The sequence below is a fragment of the Scyliorhinus torazame genome, chromosome 31 (genome assembly GCF_047496885.1).
Source record: "Scyliorhinus torazame isolate Kashiwa2021f chromosome 31, sScyTor2.1, whole genome shotgun sequence".
Taxonomy (NCBI): domain Eukaryota; kingdom Metazoa; phylum Chordata; class Chondrichthyes; order Carcharhiniformes; family Scyliorhinidae; genus Scyliorhinus; species Scyliorhinus torazame.
Window position 1 is genome coordinate 11,666,759 of NC_092737.1, and position 27,515 is coordinate 11,694,273.

At 47.1% G+C, this 27,515-nt stretch overlaps 1 protein-coding gene across 1 annotated transcript in view; it reads left to right on the forward strand.

Annotated features, from left to right (window-relative positions):
* Positions 1-7,554: 7,554 nt before the first annotated feature.
* Positions 7,555-27,515, forward strand: part of LOC140404566 (uncharacterized) — a 33,672-nt gene continuing 13,711 nt past the window's right edge. The window contains exon 1 of the mRNA XM_072493167.1: positions 7,555-7,681. Coding sequence (XP_072349268.1) covers positions 7,555-7,681 — 127 coding nt within the window. The remainder of the gene's footprint in view (positions 7,682-27,515) is intronic.

Consider the following 27,515-nt stretch of genomic DNA (forward strand, 5'->3'; position numbering starts at 1 on the left):
AATGTTAACACCAATCTGTTTGTTTCACAGGATATGGGCATTCACGTGGCTCTGGAGGTATTATGTTCAACTTTATAGATCTGGATCTCCACAAGGAATAAGGACAGAGAGATTGAGCAATTTAATATTTGGTGATAGCCAAACACCAATCATTTCATTGCCCCATCACCCAGCACATTAACACCTTCTCTTTTGTTACAAAGTGTTAATGGGGTCAATTTCCTGTTCCTGATATGAGTGGCTTGGAACTGACTATAATTTTGGAACAGTCCATGACAATCTCTGAAGAGAAAATACTGCAGAAAATCACTTCCTCAAACTTTGTTGTTGACTAACATGCTCTGCTGTCATTCCTGAGTGTGGCTACAGCTCAGTGCAGCTCCTTCCCAAGAAACCCCAAACTCTGGTCTCTCGATGTGTCATTCCAATAAGACAGCGAGGACACCAGCTGTATCGATAATCGATATGATGGGGACAATGGTAAACCAATGGAGAGGAAGTGCCACATTTACAGCTAGCCATAAAAACAGCAGACAACATGGGCAATACTCATCATCATGATTGTGCCTAATTGTCCAGTCACTGAGGGTGTAATCATTGAATGAGATCATTCTATTTAGTGATCTCTGCAAAGTATTTCAAGTTTCCTGTGACATGGGTCCACATCCAGTTACAATGTGAACATGTTATTCTGCGCAGTTAAGGTTGACTGAGCTACTCAAGTCTGTCCTGCTCTGAGATGTGATCATTAACCAGACAATTAAAATGAGTGCAACTTGGTATCTTAACGAGGAAGAAAGATTCTGCACTCTTGTCATACAGGAGTGAGCAATTACTTAGTAGCTTAACAACTGCATAAATAAATTCAATGAAATGTCACATGGTTCATACATAATCCCAAATTATTTGCCACAATATCAAAAGTTTGCAGGAAACCTGAATAAGATGAATTGAGCTGAATACGAAGGTTAACAGACTTTTAGTTTATAAAAATCTGCACCAATGTATAATTTGTGAAGCAAGAGGGAAATAGATATTTTGTTCATATTTAGGAGCACGAGTTATCTATTAATTTGAAAAGAGAGGGCTATGAAACAACTGAAATAAAATTCTTATCGACAGTAATGTTCATTGAATTGCTGAATAGGCTGGAACAATCCATAATCCGTGCAATGTCGAATGTATTGATTCTGGAACAGTTCATGTTGAAAATGTCGATTTCAAATTAATTCCCTTCAGTAAATGTTAACACCAATCTGTTATCCACATGGCCATGGAGGTAATATGTTCAACTTTAGAGTTCTGGATCTGCACAAGGAATAAGGACAGAGAGATTGAGCAATGAAATATTTGGTTATAATCAAACACATACACTTTGAACCCCATCACCCTGCACATTGCCATCTATTCCCTTGTTACAAAATGTTAACGAGGTCAATTTCCTGTTCTTGATCTGAGTGGCCGGGATCTGACGATAATTCTGGAACAGTCCCTGACAACTTTTTCAGACAAAACAAATGCAATTCCTCAAACTTTGCTGTCGAGTTAAATGTTCTGTTGTTATTTACGAATGTGGCTGCAGCTCAGTGCAGCTCCTTCCCAAGAAACCCCAAACTCTGGCCGCTCGATGTGTCATTCCAATAACACATTGACGACACCAGTTGTATTGATATTATAACGGGCCAGGGTTTAGAGAACCCCAAAGTGTATCATGGAGTTCACCTGACCCATAACTTTAAATAGATTGTGGTATGGGGAGCACAAGGGCCCACTTTACAGGTGTGATGCAACAGAGAACTAAAAGTATTTTTAACCAAAACACAATGTTTATTCTATGAATCCAGTTAACATTTTAAACACACACAGTAAACATCTTCGCAACTATCAACTCAAATACTCCCCCCAAAGAATACAGTGCTCTATAAGTATCCCTTAATCTTTCCTTGCAACATCCATAAGACAAATACCCTCTTCAGCACAGACATCAGGTTTAAATTCTCCACTGAGAACAGTTATCACTTTTAAATTCGCAAGTGATTTGAAGACATTCCTTTCATGCAGAAAGAAATCAGAATTACCCCTGGTTTTGCTGGATGCAGCTCCCAATTTGCAAAACAAAACTAAACACACCCTGTAGCTGCTAGCTCAAAGCGAAAGTACAGCAGACAGACAGCCCAGCTCCACCCACACTCTGACATCACTGCAGCTATTTGATAAACGCCCATTTCGTAAAGGTACACACACTACAGCCATTTGATAAACACCCATTTCTAAAAGGTACATCCACTACAGCTATTTGATAAACACCCATTTCTTAAAGGTACTCTCACATGACAATATGATGGGGACAATGGAAAACCAATGGAAAGGAATATCCCAGTGTTTGCATCCAGCAATAAAAACATCGGACAACATGGGCAAGATTCATAAACACGATTGTCAGTGATTGCCCAGTCACTGAGCGTTTTATCATGGAATGAGACAATTCAATTTAGTGATCTCTGCAAAGTATATTAAGTTTTCTGTAACATGGTCCCATATCCAGTAATAATAATATTATTCAATAATATCCAATAATAAATATATTATTCTACCCAGTGAAGGTCTATTGAGCTACTCAGGTCTGTCCTGCCCTGAGATGCGATCATTAACCAGACCACAATTAAAATGAGAACAATTTGATATCTTAACGAGGAAGATTAGCTCTGCACTCTTATCATACAGGAGTGTGCACTTACTTAGTAGCTGAACAACTACATTAAATAGTATTGAAAGGAATGTCACATGGTTCATTCATAGTCCCATATTATATGCTACAATATCAAAATGTTGAAGGAAATAGAACTTGACTGAGTTGAATTAAACTGCATGTGAAACTTAATAGTTATTTATTTGATAAAAATCTACACCAATGTACAATTTATGAAGCTAAAGAGAAATTGATATTTAATTCATATGGTTGAGCACGAGAGTTAACTATTAATTTCAAAAGAGAGGGCGATGAAACAACTGAAATAAAACTATTACCAACAGTAATGTTCATTGAATTGCTGAATAGGCTGGAGCAATCCATAATCCGTGCAATGTCGAATGTATTGATTCTGGAACAGTCCACCTTGAAAATGTCGATTTCAAATTCATTCTCTTCAGAAAATATTAACACCAATTTGTTTGTTTCACAGGATATGGGCCGTCGTATGGCTATGGAGGTAATATGTTCAACTTTATAGATCTGAATCTCCACAAGGAATAAGGACAGAGAGATTGAGCAATGAAATATTTGTTGATAGCCAAACACAAATCGATTCACTGCCCCACCATCCTGCACATTGAGACCTTCTCTCTTGTTACAAAGTGTTAATGGGGTCAATTTCCTGTTCCTGATATGAGTGGCTTGGACCTGACTATAATTTTGGAACAGTCCCTGATAATCTCCGAAGAGAAAAATACTGCAGAAAATCACTTCCTCAAACTTTGTTGTTGACTTAAATGTTCTGCTGTCATTCCTGAGTGTGGCTACAGCTCAGTGCAGCTCCTTCCCAAGAAACCCCAAACTCTGGTCTCTCGATGTGTCATTCCAATAAGACAGCAGGACACCAGCTGTATCAATAATCAATATGATGGGGACAATGGAAAACCAATGGAGAGGAAGTGCCACATTTACAGCTAGCCATAAAAACAGCAGACAACATGGGCAATACTCATCATCGTGATTGTGCCTAATTGTCCAGTCACTGAGGGTGTAATCATGGAATGAGATCATTCTATTTAGTGATCTCTGCAAAGTATTTCAAGTTTCCTGTGACATGGGTCCACATCCAGTTACAATGTGAACATGTTATTCTGCGCAGTTAAGGTTGACTGAGCTACTCAAGTCTGTCCTGCCCTGAGATGTGATCATTAACCAGACAATTAAAATGAGTACAACTTGGTATCTTAACGAGGAAGAAAGATTCTGCACTCTTGTCATACAGGAGTGAGCACTTACTTAGTAGCTTAACAACTGCATAAATAAATTCAAAGAAATGTCTCATGGTTTGTACATAATCCCACATTATTTGCTACAATATCAAATAGTTGAAAGAAATAGAAATTGAATAAGTTGAATTGAGCTGAATACGAAAGTTAATAGTCATTTAGTTTATTAAATGTTGCACCAAGAGAGACATCGATGTTTCATTCATATTTTTGAGGGAGAGAGGTCATCGAATCATAGAATCCCAATAGTGGAGAAGGAGGCCATTCAGCCCATCGGTCTGCACCAACCCTCCGAAAGTGTACCCCACCTAGGGTCAGGCTCCCCCTTTATCTCCGAACCCCAGTAACCCCACCTGAATGTTTGGACACGAAGGAGCCATTTAGCAACGGCCAGTCCACCTAACCTGTGGGCCTTTGGACTGTGGGAGGAACCCGGAGCACCCGAAGGAAACCCACACAGACATGGGGGAGAACGTGCAAACTCCGCCCAGACAGTCACCCGAGGCCAGAATCGACCCCAGATTCCTGGCACTGTGAGGCAGCAGTGCTAACTACTCTGCCAACGTGCCAGCCGTCTGCCACCCTGCCGCCCCCCCCCCCGACCTCATAAAGTATCAATTTCAAAAGGGTGGAGGGATGAATCAACTGAAATAAAACTATTATCGACAGTAATGTTCATTGAATTGCTGAATAGGCTGGAGCAATCCATAATCCGTGCAATGTCGAATGTATTGATTCTGGAACAGTCCACCTTGAAAATGTCGATTTCAAATTCATTCTCTTCAGAAAATATTAACACCAATTTGTTTGTTTCACAGGATATGGGCCGTGGCATGGCTATGGAGGTAATATGTTCAACTTTATAGATCTGAATCTCCACAAGGAATAAGGACAGAGAGATTGAGCAATGAAATATTTGTTGATAGCCAAACACAAATCGATTCACTGCCCCACCATCCTGCACATTGAGACCTTCTCTCTTGTTACAAAGTGTTAATGGGGTCAATTTCCTGTTCTTGATATGGTCACCGGGCACTGACTATAATTTTGGTCTGTCCCTGACAATCCCGTAAGACAAAACATAGCAGAAAATCACTTCCTCAAACTTTGCTGTTGACATAAATGTTCTGTTGTTATTTACGAATGTGGCTACAGCTCAGTGCAGCTCCTTCCCAAGAAACCCCAAACTCTGGCCGCTCGATGTGTCATTCCAATAACACAGTGAGGACACCAGCTGTATTGATATGATGGGAACAGTGGAAAACCAATGGAAAGGAGTTCCCACTGTGTGCACCCCGCTATAAAAACATCGGATAATATGAGCAAGATTCATAAACATGATTGTCCGTGATTGTCCAGTCACTGAGGGTTTATTCATGGAATGAGATCATTCTATTTAGTGATCTCTGCAAAGTATTTCAAGTTTCCTGTATCATGGGTCCAGATCCAGTTACAATGTGAGCATGATATTCGCAGCAGTTAAGGTCGACTGAGCTACTCAAGTCTGTCCTGCCCTGAGATGTGATCATTAACCAGACCACAATTAAAATGAGTGCAACTTGATATCTTAACAAGGAAGAAAGATTTGCCATACAGGAGTGAGCACTTACTTAGTAGCTTAACATATTCGTTAAATAGTAATCGAAGGAATGTCACATGGTCCATACATAATCTCACATTATTTGCCAGAATATCAAAAACTTGAAGGAAATAAAACTTGAATAAGATGAATTGAGCTGAATATGAATACTTATAGTCTTTTAGTTTATTAAACTCTGCACCAAGAGGGAAATAGATATTTCATTCATATTTTTGAGGGAGAGAGTTTGTAGAATCATTGAATCCCAATAGTGGAGAAGGAGGCCATTCAGCCCATCGGCTTGCACTAATCTACCGAATGAGTACCCCACGTAGGGTCAGGCTCCCCCTCTATCTCCGAAACCCAGGAAACCCACCAAAACTTTTGGACACTAAGGATCAATTTAGCAATGGCCAATCCACCTAACCTGTGGGCCTTTGGACTGTGGGTGGAAACCGGAGCACCCGGAGGAAACCCACGCAGACACGGGGAGAACGTGCAGACTCCGCACAGACAGTCACCCGAGGCTGGAATTGAGCCAAGGTCCCTGGCGCTGTGAGGCAGCGGTGCTAAACACTCCGCCAACGTGCCGGCCCCCTGTCACCATGCCGCGCGCATCCCACCCCATTAACTGATCATTTCAAAGAGAGGGGGATGAATCAACTGAAATAAAACTATTACCAACAGTCATGTTCATTGAATTGCTGAATAGGCTGGAGCAATCCATAATCCATGCAATGTCGAATGTATTGATTCTGGAACAGTTCATGTTGAAAATGTCCATTTCAAATTCATTCCCTTCAGTAAATGTTAACACCAATCTGTTTGTTTCACAGGATATGGGCATTCACATGGCTATGGAGGTATTATGTTCAACTTTATAGATCTGAATCTCCACAAGGAATAAGGGCAGAGAGATTGAGCAATGAAATATTTGGTTATAATCAAACACAAACACATTCACTGCCCCATCACCCTGCACATTGACATCTATTCCCTTGTTACAAAGTGTTAATGTGGTCAATTTTCTGTTCTTGACATGAGTGGCCTGGAACTGACTATAATTTTGGAACAGCCCCTGACAATCTCTTAAGAGAAAACACTGCAGAAAATCACTTCCTTAAACTTTGCTGTTGACGTAAATGTTCTGCTGTCATTCCTGAATGTGGCTACAGCTCAGTGCAGCTCCTTCCCAAGAAACCCCAAACTCTGGCCACTCGATGTGTCATTCCAATAACACAGTGCAGACGCCAGCTGTATCGATATAATGGGAACAGTGGAAAACCAATGGAAAGGAAATTCCCACTGTGTGCATCCCGCAACAAAAACAGCGGATAATATGGGCAAGATTCATTCGAACAAAGAACAAAGAAAAGGACAGCACAGGAACAGGCCCTTCAGCCCTCAAAGCCTGCGCCGACTATGCTGCCCGTCTAAACTAAAATCTTCTGCACTTCCGGGGTCCGTATCGCTCTCTTCCCATCCTATTCATGTACTTGTCAAGATGCCCCTTAAATGTCACTGCTGTGTATGTCCGTGATTGTCCAGTCACTGAGGGTTTTATCATGGAATGAGGTCATTCTATTTAGTGATCTCTGCAAAGTGTATCAAGTTTCCTGTGACATGGGTCCACATCCAGTTACAATGTGAATATATTATTCTGCGCAGTTAAGGTCGACTGAGCTACTCAAGTCTGTCCTTCCCTGAGATGTGATCATCAACCAGACCACAATTAAAATGAGTACAACTTGATATCTTAACGAGGAGGAAAGGTTCTGCACTCTTGTCATACCGGAACGAGCACTTACAGTAGCTTAACAACTTCATTTAATCGTATTCAAAGCAATGTCATACGGTACATACATATTCAGACATTATTTAGATGTCACGTGTACCGAGATACAGTGTAAAGTATTGTTCTGCGTACAGTCCAGACAGATGGCTCTATACATGAAAACATTGTACATCCTCATGTATTTATTGTATGTTCTATGAAAATGGATAAACATAGACAGCGGTTGACGTATAAGATACATAGTGCTACAACGTTAGAGAAGATGCGTAGAAAAATCAGTTCAGTCCATAAGATCCGTTTAGACCCTAAAAGGATTATTCAGGAGTCTGGTAACAGGGAGGAAGGAGCTTTTTTTTTAATCAATTGGTGCGTGTTCTCAAACCTTTGTATCTTCTGCCCAATGGAAGAGGTTGGAAGAGAGAATAGCCCGGGTGGGAGGGGTCTATGATTATGCTGCATGCTTTCCCAAGGCAGCAGGAGTTGCTACAATGTCAAAAAGTTGAAGCAAATGGAACTTGAATAAGTTGAATTCAACTGAATGTGAAACTTAATAGTCATTTATTTCACAAAAATCTACACCAATGTATAATTTGTGAAGCAAGAGAGAAATAGATATTTCATTCATATTTTTGAGTGAGAGTTAACTATTAATTTCAAAAGCAAGGAGAAATGAATCAACTGAAATTAAACTATTACCAACAGTAAAGTTCATTGAATTGCTGAATAGGCTGGAACAATCCATAATCCGTGCAATGTCGAATGTATTGATTCTGGAACAGTTCATGTTGAAAATGTCGATTTCAAATTCATTCCCTTCAGTAAATGTTAACACCAATCTGTTTGTTTCACAGGATATGGGTATTCACATGGCTATGGAGGTATTATGTTCAGCTTTACAGATCTGGATCTCCACAAGGAATAAGGACAGAGAGATTGAGCAATTTAATATTTGTTGATAGCCAAACACCAATCATTTCATTGCCCCATCACCCAGCACATTGAGACCCTCTCCCTTGTTACAAAGTGTTAATGGGGTCAATTTCCTGTTCTTGATATGAGTGGCCGGGAACTGACTCTAATTTTGGTACAGTCCCTGACAGTCCCTTAAGGCAAAATCAGAGCAGAATAAGTGTTGTTCTCTCTCCTCAGATCCTGTCAGGCTTGCTGAGATTGTCCAGCACCTTTTATTTCTGTCACAGCAGATCAATGGCTGTGCTTGTTGGTACCCCTGTCCCTGTGGGATGGAATTCGGCATCTGCCAGGAGCTTTTAGCTGTTTTCTTAACAGGGAGCAAAGCTGGCCACTGTATCATGTGGCCCTGGAACAAATGTCAAGACATCTTCCAAAGAAGGCATTATGACCAGTTTGATTACAGCCTGAATCCTCCTCCCACTGCTGTGGGGGCCATTGACACCTTAACCTTTCCCATCAGACAATGTATTTGTGTGTGAAGGGAAAACAGCAAAGCCAATGGCTTTTGTTGAGTACTCATTGGATAGCTTTCATGTCTGAGAATGCAACCTCTTGTCTCGTCGCAAGACAACAGAAAAATTAGTGAAATCCACCAGAGAAGTCACGTGACGTTCTCAGTCCATTTTGACTTCCAATTCCTTTTTTACAACGAGAAACATTCAAATGATAACTTTCACAATCAATAATGTTGTGATGATGAACCATCATGCTAACGGGTACAATTTGAACATGTAATTCTGTGCAGTCATGGCCTGTCCGAGCTTCTCAAGTCTGTCTTGCCCTGAGGTGTGATCATTAACCAGACCGCAATGAAAATTGGACGAGTCTTAATAAATAAATTATTAATAAATAGATTATTACATTTATCCAACCTTAGAGTTTAACAAGTGTATCAAACCCTGCCCTCTTGTCAGACAGTATATGTTTAGCAATGAAAGATTGAACAGCTGCAGGTAATAATAGAGGAATGTCGGACAACTCCAACATGACATGTTCACAAATATTCGAACCATAAAGTAGGGACAAAAATAGCTTAAATAATTTGAAAGGAAATGAGTGTCAAGTCTAATGTTCATTTAATTTATAAAATGTAAAGACAATCTATCAGTTCTGGAGACTGAGAACAATCTAATTTTACTCTCTTCTTTGGTGCCTGAGAGTTCGATATTTAACTGTAATGGGAGAGGTGTTCAATAAACTGAAGGAGGAATAGGTTGATTTAACACAATCAACCCATAATGCATGTGTTGATGAATGGACTGATTGTAGAACTGACTGGACTGAAAATGTAGATTCCCAATTCATTCTGTGAAGATAAGAGTCATTAACGCAAATCTATCAACACACAACTGAAAAAGGAGAACTGAACGGACTGATCTAAAACCATTCTGAACAGTATTGTTCTTTGATTCCTGACAGACTCACCCCAACCCATAATCCGTGCAATGCAGAATGTACCTATTGCTAAATTGATCATTTCGAAAGTGCGGTTTTCCAATTTACTCTCTGCAGGCAATATTAACACCAATCTATTTTCTCCGCAGGTTATGGTGACTATGGTAAATATTGTCATTGTTTTTTTCATATTTAACCCCCATAAAAGAGTAATGCGGATCTGAGCAGTAAAGGAATTCATGGTTCCAAAGTTCTATGTTAAGCAAAGTAGATATTCTTTCCTGGGACGCTATTGGAGAATGAGCTTGGTTATTAGCACAGGCCTATAGTTATATCTTCACATTTACTGCTATTAGCTTCTTAGTCCAGATTGTTTTAATTAACTAAATTGACAACTTTGGACTTTTGAGAAAACCATTGCTCATCCAGTAATAATTTTTGAGTTCAGTCGCCAGGGGGCAGAATGTTTATGACAAATAGGTCAGGGCGAGGGAGATCCTTGGGAGACATCAGTTTTAAGTCGGAACAATAGCGCCCCTAATGTTACAATGGTTTCTTCCATTGTCTCCATAGGATGTTACTGCACCTGTGACAGTGATTGTTTACCCCATCTGACATGCTGCAAAGGAGTGTGCATTTAGAATCAATTTCTTTCCTTCCGGTAAGTTCTTTAGCAGTTTGTGTTACAAGGTAAATGACTTGTTTAGTTACAGAAAAAAAGATTGTCATTTCTGTCATTCTTGACATGGCCACTGGGTGTCTCAAAACAGTTACAGCCAATGACCTTCTTTGCAAATCGAAGTCCCTATTGTGATGTCAGAAACATGGCAGCCAATCGGGGAGGGCGTGTTTCCCGACATCGGCCTTGAATGAGCTGGTTTGAATTTTAAATGATTCCCTCTTGTTCCCGACACCCTCTGCCTCACCATCAGAGGAGATAAATTCTCTCCCGAACCTGTCAAACGCTTTGATCATCACCCAGAGCTGAAGCATTAATGACTGATCTGGACGGTTGAATAAATCCCGTGAAGAATCAGGGCTGAATTTCTGACACAGAAAACTACAGGACTTGGAGTATCTCAACCCCGTGATCTCCAGATCCCTCCTTCAATCCCTACCCAATCCTTTGGCCAATGCCACCCCCACCAGATCTCTTAGTCCCTCCACTCCATCCCAAACTGATTCGTTTTGATCACAATTCTGTTTTGTTAATATTCTGCTTCACATTGTATCCACAAGAAACTCCATTTGCCTCATAGCCACCTCGGGTCCTGTTTCTCAGTCGGGTCAGTTGATGTTGAACAATGAAGTACGTTAACATTCCTGTCCTGAATTTCAGGAACCACTTTCTGGATTGGATCCCTAATGGACGCAATTGTGGCTCCTGCTGTTAATCCTGCTTTGTGTGAAATCAGTAGCTGTTTAAAAAGGGACATCTCTTCACCGTCGGATCGGCAACACCGGGGGGGACGAACAGATGCTCCGGGAACACCACAACCCACCACCGTGGACCACCCTGCTTGGTGGTGGACGTCACAAATGATGCCACCCCTCGGGAGAAAGGCCTTCCTGCTGCTGACTGGAGAATGATTGTTGTCCAGCAAATAACATCTTTATCTGGAGATTGTCCCCCATGATTCTTGCATTAGTTAAAATATATTCAGATAGAAATTGAGTTGATCCCTTCCAACCATAATTAGCTGAGACCCAATTCGATGAAACTTCCTCTCACACATCAATGGAGTTTGGAGTCATCATGGAGATGGAGTGACCGGCTCTGACTTTTCAAATGAAACATCTCATTTCAGAATGACGGACGGTATTAGTCACCATTGAAAGTCTTTATTATCTTTGATTGAAAGCATGTTGGCTTCTCCCTGTGATACAAACTCTGAAAGTGTGGGGAACGTTCCTGGTAAAGGTCATCGCGAAGAATTGAGGCTCTTGGAATGGGAGTTGAATCGGGATAAGATCACTTGCGTTTCCCTGCGGATGTGCGGGGTTGAATTCCAAGGGTGTCAGTTGAGTTTAGGAGGGTGAGATTGGACTCCAGTTGGTTGCTGTATCAATGTAGTTGCACCTTGCGAGCTTAATAAATGATTCACGCATCACAAGTGGAGTGTGGGTGATTTTTCGAATGTCTTTGGTGTGTACCACATACATATTCCTGTTTGACAGTCTTCATTCCCAATCACTGATGGAAACCAAGCAGAAATATTAAATGTGATCAGTCAACAAGATGATGTTCATCGAAGGAAACCCATTGGGATGTTTCGTGATACTGAGTCCCTGTTTTATATCGTTAATGTGAAATCTGATGATTTAACTTCGTGCTGCATCCTTTGAAAAAAATCAAGAGGTTTGTCCTCGAACTCGCCGCCCATAGTCTTCAAATGCCTTTGAGGTTTTGATGGTTTTAAAGTTTAATTTTCAAGTACTTCCATGCATATAATACACATGGGCTTTGCATTTTGATTGGCATCAGCACAATTAATGAAGCCATACCTCAAGGAATCCTCCTTCTCCTGCTTTGTTCCGATTTCAGGTTCTTTTGAATGTGTTGCCCCCCCCCCCCGGAAGTCCAGAAGCTCACGCCAGCTCGGCTTTGTCCCACCGTGGACTCTCCCGAGAAGCTCTCTCCAGCCGATTCAATTGTGAGATTTCTGGCCCTCTCTTCCTTTCTTACAAAATGGCCCATCTTCAGTTCTTCACACAGTCCTGTTGCTTGCTTGTTGGCACCTACAAAATGGAGGAATATCTCCTCCGTGATTTCACGCCCAAAGCACGGACCGTGTGACGTCAGTGTACGCGCCGCTTGAGAGTTCCTAAAGTGTCCGACTCCACTATCACAGCAGGCAGTCCATTCCACACCCTAACCACTCTCTGAGCAAAAAACCTACCCCGGACATCCGTCCTACATCTCCCACCCTGAACCTTATAGTTATGCCCCCTTGTAACAGCTACATCCACCCGAGGAAATAGTCTCTGAACGTCCCCTCTATCTAGCCCCTTCATCATCTTATAAGCCTCTATTAAGTTGCCTCTCATCCTCCTCCGCTCCAAAGAGAAAAGCCCTCAACCTTTCCTCATAAGACCTACCCTCCAATCCAGGCAGCATCCTGGTAAATCTCCTTTGCACCCTTTCCGATGTTTCCACATCTTTCCTATAATGAGGTGACCAGAACTGCACACAATACTCCAAATGTGGTCTAACCAAGGTCTTGTACAGTTGCAGCATAACCTCGCGGCTCTTAAACTCAATCCCCCACTTGTGGGCCAATGAACCGAACGTCGGTAGCAGGGAAATTATTGGAAGAAATTGTGAAGGACATATTTAATCTCCACTTGGAGAGGCAAAGTTGTCCCACAATATTACTGAATTCTGGGTGGGCAGTTAAGAAATCCATAGACCCTGTTGTGGTTGCATTTGGCACCCTCGATTATCATAATAACGAAGGAAAATCACAGAATTACATCCGGAAATATTGAACTTTAAGTAGTAACTGCGGATTTTTCAGAATGGACAGCCAGGCCAAAGGTGGCTGAAATGCTGGTGGGTGATACTCTGAGAGACAATAATGGAACCCCACCCAGCTTCCAGACAAAGATGCTTCTGGAACCATACAGAGATGAATTGCTATCTCTGGTGGAGACAATGGACCATCAGACAGATAGGGTTGGAGTATGGGCCAAAATTTGGCAGATGGAGTTTAATGTGGGTAAGTGTGAGGCTGTCCATTTTGTTTTAAATAGAAAAGCTAATTATTATGTAATGGAAAGCATCTGGGAAGAGGATCTGGGTTTCTTTGTTAATGAATCGCAGAAAGTCGGTATTAACTCTACTCTTCTAACTTTGCCATTGAGGTCAGCTACCCTGAGAGGCAGTTCAGATTTTAGAATAATTCAGTGTACCTCTCTCTGCAAACAATGTGTACTTGGCTATTAGAGTATACTACACTCCCTCCCTACTTCATAAACGCAACTTATACATTAAAGTATAAAATGGTACTTGCACATTCTTTCGCAGATGATTCAACCAAGATTCACATTTCTGAAATTTAATAGATTGTGCTTAACAAAAATTATCATTTGCCAGAAAGTGATGAAACGTACAGCTTGTTTTTTCTTCATTCGTACAATCTTTCAAGTAACCTACCAGGCTTGTTTCTCTTTCATCCGGGGATTACCTTCCATTTCTATTGGCTTAGCTCTGCTCCCTCAACACATCTGCCGTGTTGGCTGCGGACAGTATCCAGTGCCGCCACTCTTGGCCAGCGTCCGTGCCGCTGGTCGGCGGGCTTCTGTAGGGCAGGGGTGGGGGGGGGGGAGTGGTGGAGGGTGGCCAGGGGGTGTGCTGTGAGGCCGGGGTGGGCAGGTACCCGGTCCAGCATGGTCAGCGCCGTGTGTCCCGGTGCCACCGGTGAGGGTGTAGGCGTGCGTGGCTGCAGCTTGTCAGCCCTGCGCGTGTGCAGCCCGGGACCCGCCGAATCCCCGCGCCATTGGCGGGGGTTCCAAGTGGCGCCGGTGCTGGCCCCTCACCGGTACCGGAATCGGTGAGGGATTTGTGCCGAGGTTCCTGTCCGCGAATTCTCTGTTGGTGCCGACACTCAGCTTCAGAAACGCAGAATCCAGCCCCAGGTTCTTTGCGACCCTAGTTTTCTTTCTGACTTTCAGTTTGGACTCTAGGAGGAATTTGGACTATAGGGGGGTAATCATGCTCTCCTTTTATGGTGTTTCCCCTTTCAAGCAAATGATCTGCATGACCAATGAAGGAGATGCTCTCCTGTCTTCATTAGATATGGGAATGCACCTAATTTCTCTGATGCAATGCCAATCACATACTCCTCCTCACCAGCTCAATGGTTTGTAACCATGACCTTTTGACAGGCACAAAACTGTCAAAGTTTCACGCCTCGTGTAATATGACTCAACATCACTTTGTCTTGCTTATCTCTGCCTTTGCTCTTGATGTGAGACCTGAGCAGCGAAGCCTGCTTCAAAGGGAAACCTGGAAATGTGCCAGGGTAGTCCCCTGGCAAACGCTTCTGCAAAGCTCCCTTTACGACGTGTGCTTCACCCCTTTCTCTGGCACCATTTGGTGCTGTCTGTGGCATGGTGCTTTCACAGCGCGTCGCTCGGGGATATTTCAAACACCTCTGACATAATCTGTGGACCGTTACCTCACACCACAGCTCTGGTCACCCAGATATTTGCAAACAAAAGTCTAAAAACCTCAACCGTTCTCGGCTTTTTTGGTGTTGAGCATTGACTCAATATTTACCCACCAGCCGACCAAAACAAAGTTCTACTTCCATTTGGCTTCAAACAGAAATACACGTTTGTTTTTTAATGTTTGATCGTAGAATCCCTACAGTGCAGAAGGAGGCCATTCAGCCCATTGAGTCTGCACCAGCCCTCTGAAAGAGCACCCTACTTAGGCCCAATCCCCCAGTATAACTCCAAAAGAGCACCCTACTTACGCCCAATCCCCCAGTATAACTCCAAAAGATGCACGGTCAATGACCACGAAAGCGAGGTTGTAGTCCAACTGAAGGCTTTAATAAGCTAGATGTTTCCCCCAGCAGCTCAGGTACAGAAAGAAGGCTGCTGGGGCGGCTCGAGCTCTTATACCCCACCTTGCAGGGCGGAGCTACCATACAGCTTGACCAATAGGAAACGTACGATATCTACCAATGGTGTTCCAGCATTACCAGGTACCGTAATACCTCTACACAGACTACCACATTCGCCCCCTGTTAAAAAAGAGTCCGGCGGGGGTGGTGGCTTGATATTACAACATGGTAACGTGGTAGAAATTATAGTATGGAGGTACCGTAATACCTCCGTACAGCGTTTTGTAACTATTTACAGATTCATAATTAACTATACATTTTAAAATGAAGCAATCAGTCGATCGGGGCCCCTGGTCGTCCTTTGTGATCGTCGAAGCTTTGGTGGTGACTCTGGTGGAGGCTCGGTCATCTGTGACTCCGGGAGCGTGGCCTCGATCTCTGTGGCAGCTTCAATACCCGTAGATGGCGCTGGTGGGGAAAACGGTTGACCTGGGAAGGGAGCGTCTGCGGGGTGCGTCGGTGGGTGGGGGGGCCTAGGCGGGACCGGCGGAAGGACCGATCCTCCTGTAAGGTGCACCGGTGGGATGGAGGGTGCGACTGGTGGCTGGGGTGTGCGTGGGGATCCGACGGGCGCCAGGTCTCTTAGGGAGACCGTATCTTGTCGGCCGTCGGGGTACGCTACGTAGCAGTTAGCGTGGAGAAGATGGACCCTCTCAACCAACGGGTCCAGCTTGTGCGCCCGCACGTGTTTTCGGAGCAGGGTGGGCCCGGGAGCTGCTAGCCAGGTCAGGAGCGAGGTCCCAGAGAAGGACTTCCTGGGGAAGACAAGGAGACGTTCGTGAGGTGTGTGGTTGGTCGTGGTACAAAGCAGTGACCGGATGGAGTGGAGGGCATCCGGGAGGACTTCCTGCCAGCGGGAGACTGGGAGATTCCTGGACCGTAGGGCCAGTAGGACGGTCTTCCAGACCATTCCGTTCTCCCACTCTACCTGTCCGTTACCCCGGGGGTTGTAACTGGTCGTCCTGCTCGAGGCAGTGCACTTGCTGAGCAGGAATTGACGTAGTTTGTCGCTTATAAAGGAGGACCCATATCGCTATATATGTAAGCGGGGAACCCGAACAGCATAAAGATACTATGGAGGGCCTTGATGACAGTGGTTGCGGTCATGTCTGGGCAGGGGATGGCGAATGGGAACCGGGAGTACTCGTCAATCATGTTCAGGAAGTACGTGTTGCGGTTGGTGGAGGGGAGGGGGCCTTTGAAGTCCATGCTGAGGCGTTCAAAGGGGCGAGAAGCCTTTATCAGGTGCGCTTTCTCTGGTCGGTAGAAGTGCGGTTTGCACTCCGCGCAGGTTTGGCAGTCCCTGGTGACTGTCCTGACCTCCTCGATGGAGTAGGGCAGGTTGCGGGTCTTGATAAAGTGGAAAAAGCGAGTGATCCCCGGGTGGCAGAGGCCCTCGTGGAGGGCTCGGAGGCGGTCCACTTGTGCGGTGGCACAAGTGCCGCAGGTCAGGGCATCAGGAGGCTCGTTCAGCTTCCCGGGACGATACAAGATCTCGTAGTTGTAGGTGGAGAGTTCGATCCTCCACCGCAAGATCTTATCGTTTTTTTATCTTGCCCCGCTGTGCATTATCGAACATGAAAGTAACCGACCGTTGGTCAGTGAGGAGAGTGAATCTCCTGCCGGCCAGGTAATGCCTCCAATGTCGCACAGCTTCTACTATGGCCTGGGCCTCCTTTTCGACTGAGGAGTGGAGGATTTCGGAAGCATGGAGGGTACACGAGAAGAAGGCCACGGGTCTGCCCGCTTGGTTGAGGGTGGCCGCCAGAGCTACGTCAGGCGCGTTGCTCTCGACCTGGAAGGGGAGGGACTCGTCAATTGCGTGCATCGTGGCCTTTACAATGTCTACTTTGATGCGGCTGAAGGCCTGGCGGGCCTCCATCGACAGGGGAAAAACTGTGGATTGGATCAGGGGACGGGCCTTGTCCACATAGTTGGGGACCCACTGGGCATAGTAAGAGAAAAACCCCTAGGCAGCGCTTCAGGGCCTTGGAGCAGTGAGGGAGGGGGAACTCCATAATAGGGCGCATGCGTTCAGGGTCGGGGCCTATAACTCCATTTCGCACTACGTAGCCGAGGATGGCTAGGCGGTCGGTGCTAAACACGCATTTATCCTTGTTGTATGTAAGGTTAAGGATCTTTGCGGTCTGGAGAAATTTTCGGAGGTTGGTGTCGTGGTCCTGCTGGTCGTGGCCACAGATGGTGACATTATCGAGATACGGGAATGTTGCCCGTAAACGTACCGGTCTACCATTCGGCCCATCTCGCGCTGGAAGACCGAGACCCCGTTGGTGACACCGAAGGGGACCCTTAAGAAGTGATAGAGCTGCCCATCTGCCTCGAAGGCAGTGTATTTGCGGTCACTAGTGCAGGTGGGGAGCTGGTGGTAGGCGGACTTAAGATCCACTGTTGGGAAGACCTTGTAATGTGCGATCCTGTTTACCAGGTCGGATATGCTGGGGAGAGGGTACGCGTCCAGCTGCGTAAACCTGTTGATGGTCTGACTGTAGTCGATGACCATCCTATGCTTCTCCCCGGTGTTTACCACCACTACTTGAGCTCTCCAGGGACAGTTGCTAGCTTCAATGACCCCTTCCCTCAGTAGCCTTTGGACCTCGGACCTGATGAAGGTCCGGTCCTGGGCACTGTACCGTCTGCTCCTGGTGGCGACGGGTTTGCAATCCGGGGTGAGGTTCGCAAACAGGGAAGGCGGATCGACCTTGAGGGTCGCGAGGCCGCAGACAGTGAGGGGGGGGTATAGGGCCGCCAAATTTGAAAGTTAGACTTTGGAGATTACACTGGAAGTCTAAACCCAGGAGTGTGGCCGCGCAGAGGTGGGGAAGGACGGAGAGTCGGTAATTTCTAAACTCCCTTCCCTGGACTGTGAGGTTTGCTACACAAAACCCCTTTATCTCTACTGAGTGGGAACCGGAGGCCAGGGAGATGTTTTGATTAACGGGGTGGATGAGGAGAGAACAGCGCCTTACCGTGTCGGAGTGTATGAAGCTCTCCGTGCTCCCAGAGTCGATTAAGCAGGATGTCTCGTGCCCGCTGATTAGTGCTGTTGTTGTAGCAGTTGAGAGTGTTCGAGGCCGGGACTGGTCCAGGGTCACCGAGGCTAATCGCAGGAGTTCAGTGTTCTCTTCGGGCGGTGTGCGGTCAGCCGAGCTGGGGTCCTGGGAGTCCATCCAAGATGGCGGCTCCCATTGGTCGCACATGGCTGAGGGTGCACAAAACGGCGGTGCCCATCCATCGAACGTGGCATCCACGGGACAAGATGGCGGCGCCCGGAGGCCACACGTGGCCCTGGAGGAGGAAGATGGCGGCGCCCGCTGGCCGCACGGGGACCGTGGAGAGGTTTGTTGTGGCGGTCCGCATTCGCCACCGGAGACCGCGGCGACCGCACGGGCCTGGCATACCACCACGAAGTGGCCCTTCTTACCACATCCCTTGCAGGTGGATGCGCGGGCCGGGCAGCGCTGCCGGGGTTGCTTGGCCTGCCCACAAAAGTAGCAGCTGGGCCCCCCGGGGTTGCCAGGCCGCCTTGCAGCACAAGCTTGTGGGGGGATGGGGGATGTCTCGGGGTCGGCTGCGGAGGGGTTCCACGCCGCCCAGGGGGCTGCCGCGCGGTCGGGAACGTAAGCGCGGGCGTTTCTTGAGGCCTAGGATGTCTTTTTCCAGCAATCGCTGGCGGATTTGGGAGGACAGCATACCTGCCACGAAAGCGTCCCGGATCAAGAGTTCTGTGTGGTCGCTCGCCGAGCTTGCGGCAGCTGCAGTTTCTCCCCAACACCAGGAGCGCACGGTAGAATTGTTCCAGCGATTCCCCAGGGATTTGCCGCCACTTTGCTAGCAGATGTCAATTAGACCTGGTTAACGGGGCGAATATAATGTCCTTTTAGCAGCTCCATTACTGCATCGAAGTCGTCCGCGTCCTCGATGAGGGTGTAAATTTCCGGGCTCACCCTCGAGTGCAGGACTTGCAATTTCTGTTCTCCCGTGGGTGTATTTTCGGCTGTTCCGAGATACCCTTTAAAACACGCCAGCCAGTGCTTGAAGGTTGCCGCTGAGCTCGCCGCGTGGGGGCTGAGTTGCAGACACTCCGGCTTCATTCGGAGCTCCATCCTTTTAAATCTAGCTTATAAAATGGATGCACGATCAATGACCACTAAGGCGAGGTTGTAGTCCAACTGAAGGCTTTAATAAGCTAGATGTTTCCCCCAGCAGCTCAGGTACAGAATGAAGGCTGCTGGGGCGGCACAGGCTCTTATACCCCGCCTTGCAGGGCGGAGTGACCATTCAGCTTGACCAATAGGAAACGTACAATATCTACCAATGGTGTTCCAGCATTACCAGGTACCGTAATACCTCTACACAGACTACCACAATCCCTATTGGACACAATTAGGCCCAATCCCCCAGTATAACAATGGAGAACAAGCCTGGAATAGTGCTGCCCTCTCCTGGAACATGCATATGTTGCCCACCCTCGAACTGAGCGACTTGCTGGACCGTTTCGGAGAGGGCAGCTTAGAGTAAATCACATTGGCTGTGGATCTGGAGTCACATGTAGGCCAGACCGGGGTAAGGACGGCAGATTTCCTTCCCTAAAGATTAATCATCACCCCCCTCCCGCTAACCCTAATTCATCACATTCTGACTCAAAGACAAGAGTTCTGCCCACAGGGTCAGTGCCGACTTTGGAATATTTCACCTGTGGGCAGGAATTAATGATAGTCGATATTGTTGGCTGGTTGCAATGAGAACTGTTTGGGGAGGGAGAGGGGGGACCTGGGGGGGGGGGGGGGGGGGGGGGGGGTGCGGTGGGAGGGGGGTTTAGAAATTGAGATTGAGCAATCCAGATGATTCTTCGATTCAAACCCACATCACTCCCATGTCCTGTAGCTAAAAATAAACCTCTCGTTGAAAGATCGACACAAGTGTAGAGCTGACGTTTGATGATAAACCATCTGAAAAATGCAGATACTTCCTGTGCTGAAGCGTTCTGCTCATTTTGAGACCAACCTGTGGTTTGCCTCAAAGTAACTCTCGCACAGTGCCCGACACAACTGGGTTAAGACCGTCAGAAGCTCACAAGATAAGGCTTGCATTTCTAGAGCGCCTGTCACAACCTCAGGACGTTCCTCAGGGGGCTAGGTCGGCGCCGCAGTGGTCCCCGCAACTCCGCGTCCCCGCAACCCCGCCAGGGGCCCGGCGCGGAGGAACGTAGGCCCCCAGCGGAACCAGTCTGGCCCGCCGTTCGGCCCGATCGCGGGCCAGGCCACCGTGGGCCCCCCCACGGTGAGCCGGCGTCGGAGGCGGGGGGGGGGCGCGGTTCTCGCGCCCTCCTGTGGATTCGCCGACCCGACGCGGGGTTCGGAGAATCCCGGCCACGACCTGTCAGGGGAGAATGTTTTTGTATTTGGACGTCCAGAAGGAGTTGGTCAAGGTGTCTCACAAAAGATTAAGTCATAAGATAAGAGCCCAATGTGTTGGAGGTGGTACATTGACATGGATAGAGAAGTGACTAATGGACAGGAGACAGTCAGTGCGGATAAGGGGTTCTGTTCCGATTGGCGACCTGTAACCAGTGGGGTTCCACAGGGATCAGTGCTGGGACCCCAACTCTTGGCAAGATATCAACGTCTTGGCGAAAGGAAGCAAATATACTCTAGCCAAATTTGAGGCGTCACAAAAATAGGTGGAAATTGATTGCGAGGGGGATACAAACAGTTTGCAAAGGGGATACAAACAGTTTGCAAAGGGTTATCGATAGGTTTAGTAAGTGGGCACAACGTTGGGAAGCACAGCGGCTAGCACTGCTGCGTCACAGCTCCAGGGTCTCGGGTTCGATTCCGACCCAGGGTGGCCGTCTGTGTGGAGTCTGCACCTTCCCCCCGTGTCTGCGTGGGTTTCCTCCGGGTGCTCCGGTTTCCTCCCGCAGTGTCCATAAAGATGCGCAGGTTAGGTGGGGATTGTCCGCGCTGAAATTGTCCTTTCGTGTCCAAAAGGATAGGGGGGGATTCACTGGGTGACCTGGAAGGGCCTGCCTGGAAGGACAGCTCTCCCAAAGTGCTAGCAAAGGCTTGAAGGGGTTAATGGCCCCTCCCAGAGCTGTACGGTTCGAAGCCCGGGTGGCAGAACATAGGGTGGGGGGCTCTTTCAGAGGGTCGGTGCAGACTCGATGGGCTGAATGGCCTCCTTCTGCACTGTAAGGAGTCTATGAAATGGAGTGTAACGCGGGAAAATGGCAAATGGAATGTAGCAGAATGAGGGGCGGTTCGATGGGCTGAATGGCTCACTTTTCTTGCTGCATCATTCACCGTAAATGACGGCTCCGTGGGAGCTGATTCAGAGCGAGATAACGTTTGGTTTCAGTGGCTTTCAGAATGGCCTGTTTGACAGCCGAGCAAAGGAAACTTAGCTAGCGGAAACCTCCTGCGTCGAGATTGTGTGGTACAAGTGCACAGTGACAGTGCAGCGGTGCTCGGGGAGGACAGGCTGTACGCACAGCGCGGAAGGGTTAGAGCGAAGTGGCTCCCATTCAGCAACTTTGGATCCGCCGCAGGGGTCTTGAGGCAGGACTGCCGGCAAGGAAATGGGCGGCACGCTCCCAATCCGGGCCCTGCTGATGTGGATAAACCTCCTCTGGCTCCTCACCACAGGTAATCCGCTCTCTCCGACTGTTCCTCCCACTTCTCCCGCATTCCCTGCTCCTGCTTTCACTGTTTTGCCACCCGGGCATGTTTTGTGATGCGGCTTACGAACTGTCCCACTCCGGAAGGGGCCAACCAGCCCATCGAGCCTTTGTTGGCGCTTTGGGAGAGCTATCCTTCCAGGCAGGGCCTTCCGGATCACAACAGCTCGCTGTGTAACTAAATTCCACCCCCCCCCCCCCCCCCCCCCCCCCATTCTGGTTGTTCTGACGATTCTTTTCAATCTGCGCCCCTCTGGGTGCCAGCCCACCAGTCACTGGAAACAGTTCCCCTTTTCCAACCTCACCAAAGCCTCTCCCAGTCTCTCCAGGTGAACTGGACTCCTTCATCGCTGGTGTCCTCCGCGCCCTCTCCAAAGCCATTGCATCCTTCCGAGCGTTTGGGGCCCAGGGTTGGAACGCAAGGGGGTGATGTGTCTCGTCCCGCCTGCCACGGGAATCAGCGTGCATGGTGGATGTCTGTGTGTGCGTGGTTTGTGTGTGGTGCGTGCGTGTGTTTGTTTGTGTGCATGGTTTGTGAGTGGTGAGTGCGTGTGTTTATGTACATTTGTGTGTGTGGTGCGTGCGTGTATTTGTGTGCATGTTGTGTGTGCGTGGTTTGTGTGTGGTGCATGCATGTGTTTGTGTGTGTGGTTTGTGTGTGGTGCATGCGTGTGTTTGTGTGTGTGTTGTGTGTGTGTGTGGTTTGTGTGTGGTGCATGCATGTGTGTTTGTGTGCATGTTGTGTGTGTGTGGTTTGTGTGTGGTGCATGCGTGTGTTTGTGTGCATGTTGTGTGTGTGTAGTTTGTGTGTGGTGGATGCGTGTATTTGTGTGTATGTTGTGTGTGCGTGGTTTGTGTGTGGTGCATGCATGTGTTTGTGTGTGTGTTGTGTGTGTGTGGTTTGTGTGTGGTGCATGCATGTGTGTTTGTGTGCATGTTGTGTGTGTGGTTTGTGTGTGGTGCATGCGTGTGTTTGTGTGCATGGTGTGTGTGCGTGGTTTGTGTGTGGTGCATGTGTGCGTTTGTGTTCATGTTGTGTGTGTGTGGTTTGTGTGTGGTGCATGCGTGTATTTGTGTGTATGTTGTGTGTGCGTGGTTTGTGTGTGGTGCATGCGTGTGTTTGTGTGCATGTTGTGTGTGCGTGGTTTGTGTGTGGTGCATGCGTGTGTTTGTGTGCATGTTGTGTGTGTGTGGTTTGTGTGTGGTGCATGCGTGTATTTGTGTGTCTGTTGTGTGTGCGTGGTTTGTGTGTGGTGCATGTGTGTGTTTGTGTGCATGTTGTAAGTGTGTAGTTTGCGTGTGGTGCATGCGTGTGTTTGTGTGCATGTTGTGTGTGTGTGGTTTGTGTGTGGTACATGTGTGTATTTGTGTGTGCGTGGTTTGTGTGTGGTGCGTTTGTGTGTATGTTGTGTGTGTGGTTTGTGTGTGGTGCATGTGTGTATTTGTGTGCATGTTGTGTGTGTGTGGTTTGTGTGTGGTGCATGCGTGTATTTGTGTGCATGTTGTGTGTGTGGTCTGTATGTGATGCGTGTGTGTGTATGTTGTGTGTGTGGTTTGTGTGTGGTGCATGCGTGTATTTGTGTGCATGTTGTGTGTGTGTGGTTTGTGTGTGGTGCATGCGTGTGTTTGTGTGCATGTTGTGTGTGCGTGATTTGCATGTGGTGCATGCGTGTGTTTGTGTGCATGTTGTGTGTGTGGTTTGTGTGTGGTGCATGCGTGTGTTTGTGTGTATGTTGTGTGTGCGTGGTTTGTGTGTGGTGCATGCGTGTGTTTGTGTGTATGTTGTGTGTGCGTGGTTTGTGTGTGGTGCATGTGTGTGTTTGTGTGCATGTTGTGTGTGTGTGGTTTGTGTGTGGTGCATGCGTGTATTTGTGTGTATGTTGTGTGTGCGTGGTTTGTGTGTGGTGCATGTGTGTGTTTGTGTGCAGGTTGTGTGTGCGTGGTTTGTGTGTGGTGCATGCCTGTGTTTGTGTGCATGTTGTGTGTGTGTAGTTTGTGTGTGGTGCATGCGTGTGTTTGTGTGCATGTTGTGTATGCGTGGTTTGTGTGCGGTGCATGCGTGTGTTTGTGTGCATGTTGTGTGTGCGTGGTTTGTGTGTGGTGCATGTGTGTGTTTGTGTGCATGTTGTGAGTGTGTAGTTTGCGTGTGGTGCATGCGTGTGTTTGTGTGCATGTTGTGTGTGTGTGGTTTGTGTGTGGTACATGTGTGTATTTGTGTGTGCGTGGTTTGTGTGTGGTGCGTTTGTGTGTATGTTGTGTGTGTGGTTTGTGTGTGGTGCATGTGTGTATTTGTGTGCATGTTGTGTGTGTGTGGTTTGTGTGTGGTGCATGTGTGTGTTTGTGTGCATGTTGTGAGTGTGTAGTTTGCGTGTGGTGCATGCGTGTGTTTGTGTGCATGTTGTGTGTGTGTAGTTTGTGTGTGGTACATGTGTGTATTTGTGTGTGCGTGGTTTGTGTGTGGTGCGTTTGTGTGTATGTTGTGTGTGTGGTTTGTGTGTGGTGCATGTGTGTATTTGTGTGCATGTTGTGTGTGTGTGGTTTGTGTGTGGTGCATGCGTGTATTTGTGTGCATGTTGTGTGTGTGGTCTGTATGTGATGCGTGTGTGTGTATGTTGTGTGTGTGGTTTGTGTGTGGTGCATGCGTGTATTTGTGTGCATGTTGTGTGTGTGTGGTTTGTGTGTGGTGCATGCGTGTGTTTGTGTGCATGTTGTGTGTGCGTGATTTGCATGTGGTGCATGCGTGTGTTTGTGTGCATGTTGTGTGTGTGGTTTGTGTGTGGTGCATGCGTGTGTTTGTGTGTATGTTGTGTGTGCGTGGTTTGTGTGTGGTGCATGCGTGTGTTTGTGTGTATGTTGTGTGTGCGTGGTTTGTGTGTGGTGCATGTGTGTGTTTGTGTGCATGTTGTGCGTGTGTGGTTTGTGTGTGGTGCATGCGTGTATTTGTGTGTATGTTGTGTGTGCGTGGTTTGTGTGTGGTGCATGTGTGTGTTTGTGTGCAGGTTGTGTGTGCATGGTTTGTGTGTGGTGCATGCCTGTGTTTGTGTGCATGTTGTGTGTGTGTAGTTTGTGTGTGGTGCATGCATGTGTTTGTGTGTATGTTGTGTGTGTGGTTTGTGTGTGGTGCATGTGTGTGCTTGTGTGCATGTTGTGTGCGCGTGGTTTGTGTGTGGTGCATGTGTGTGTTTGTGTGCATGTTGTGTGTGTGTGGTTTGTGTGTGGTGCATGCGTGTATTTGTGTGCATGTTGTGTGTGTGGTCTGCGTGTGATGCGTGTGTGTGTATGTTGTGTGTGTGGTTTGTGTGTGGTGCATGCGTGTATTTGTGTGCATGTTGTGTGTGTGTGGTTTGTGTGTGGTGCATGCGTGTGTTTGGGTGCATGTTGTGTGTGCGTGATTTGCATGTGGTGCATGCGTGTGTTTGTGTGCATGTTGTGTGTGTGGTTTGTGTGTGGTGCATGCTTGTGTTTGTGTGTATGGTATGTGTGCGTGGATTCTGTGTGGTGCATGCGTGTGTTTGTGTGCCTGTTGTGTGTGTGTGTGGTCTATGTGTGGTGCGTGCGTGTATTTGTGTGCATGTTGTGTGTGTGTGGTTTGTGTGTGGTGCATGCGTGTGTTTGTGTGCATGGTGTGTGTGCGTGGTTTGTGCGTGGTGCATGTGTGCGTTTGTGTTCATGTTGTGGGTGTGTGGTTTGTGTGTGGTGCATGCGTGTATTTGTGTGTATGTTGTGTGTGCGTGGTTTGTGTGTGGTGCATGCGTGTGTTTGTGTGCATGTTGTGTGTGTGTGGTTTGTGTGTGGTGCATGCGTGTGTTTGTGTGCATGTTGTGTGTGTGTGGTTTGTGTGTGGTGCATGCGTGTATTTGTGTGTATGTTGTGTGTGCGTGGTTTGTGTGTGGTGCATGTGTGTGTTTGTGTGCAGGTTGTGTGTGCGTGGTTTGTGTGTGGTGCATGCATGTGTGTGTGTGCATGTTGTGTGTGTGTAGTTTGTGTGTGGTGCATGCGTGTGTTTGTGTGCATGTTGTGTATGCGTGGTTTGTGTGTGGTGCATGTGTGTGTTTGTGTGCATGTTGTGTGTGCGTGGTTTGTGTGTGGTGCATGCGTGTGTTTGTGTGCATGTTGTGTGTGTGTGGTTTGTGTGTGGTACATGTGTGTATTTGTGTGTGTGTGGTTTGTGTGTGGTGCGTTTGTGTGTATGTTGTGTGTGTGGTTTGTGTGTGGTGCATGTGTGTATTTGTGTGCATGTTGTGTGTGTGTGGTTTGTGTGTGGTGCATGCGTGTATTTGTGTGCATGTTGTGTGGGTGGTCTGTATGTGATGCGTGTGTGTGTATGTTGTGTGTGTGGTTTGTGTGTGGTGCATGCGTGTATTTGTGTGCATGTTGTGTGTGTGTGGTTTGTGTGTGGTGCATGCGTGTGTTTGTGTGCAGGTTGTGTGTGCGTGATTTGCATGTGGTGCATGTGTGTGTTTGTGTGCATGTTGTGTGTGTGGTTTGTGTGTGGTGCATGCTTGTCTTTGTGTGTATGTTATGTGTGCGTGGATTCTGTGTGGTGCATGCGTGTGTTTGTGTGCCTGTTGTGTGTGTGTGTGGTCTATGTGTGGTGCGTGCGTGTATTTGTGTGCATGTTGTGTGTGTGGTTTGTGTGTGGTGCATGTGTGTGTTTGTGTGCATGTTGTGTGTGTGGTCTGTGTGTGGTGCGTTTGTGTGTTTGTGTGTATGTTGTGTGTGTGGTTTGTGTGTGGTGCATGCGTGTGTTCGTGTGCATGTTGTGTGTGTGTGATTTGTGTGTGGTGCATGCGTGTTTTTGTGTGCATGTTTTGTGTGCGTGATTTGCATGTGGTGCATGTGTGTGTTTGTGTGCATGTTGTGTGTGTGGTTTGTGTGTGGTGCATGCGTGTGTTTGTGTGTATGTTATGTGTGCGTGGTTTGTGTGTGGTGCATGCCTGTGTTTGTGTGTATGTTATGTGTGCGTGGTTTGTGTGTGGTGCATGCCTGTGTTTGTGTGCCTGTTGTGTGTGTGTGGTCTGTGTGTGGTGCGATCGTGTGTTTGTGTGCATGTTGTGTGTGCGTGATTTGTGTGTGGTGCGTGCGTGTATTTGTGTGCATGTTGTGTGCGTGTGTGGTCTGTGTGTGGTGTGTGCGTGTATTTGTGTGCATGTTGTGTGTGTGTGGTTTGATTGTGGTGCATGCGTGTATTTGTGTGCATGTTGTGTGTGCGTGATTTGTGTGTGGTGCATGCGTGTGTTTTTGTGCATGTTGTGTGTGCGTGATTTGTGTGTGGTGCGTGCGTGTATTTGCGTGCATGTTGTGTGTGTGGTTTGTGTGTGGTGCATGCGTGTGTTTGTGTGCATGTTGTGTGTGTAGTTTGTGTGTGGTGCATGCGTGTGTCTGTGTGCATGTTGTGTGCATGGTTTGTGTGTGGTGCATGCCTGTATTTGTATGTGTGTTGTGTGTGTGGTTTGTGTGTGGTGC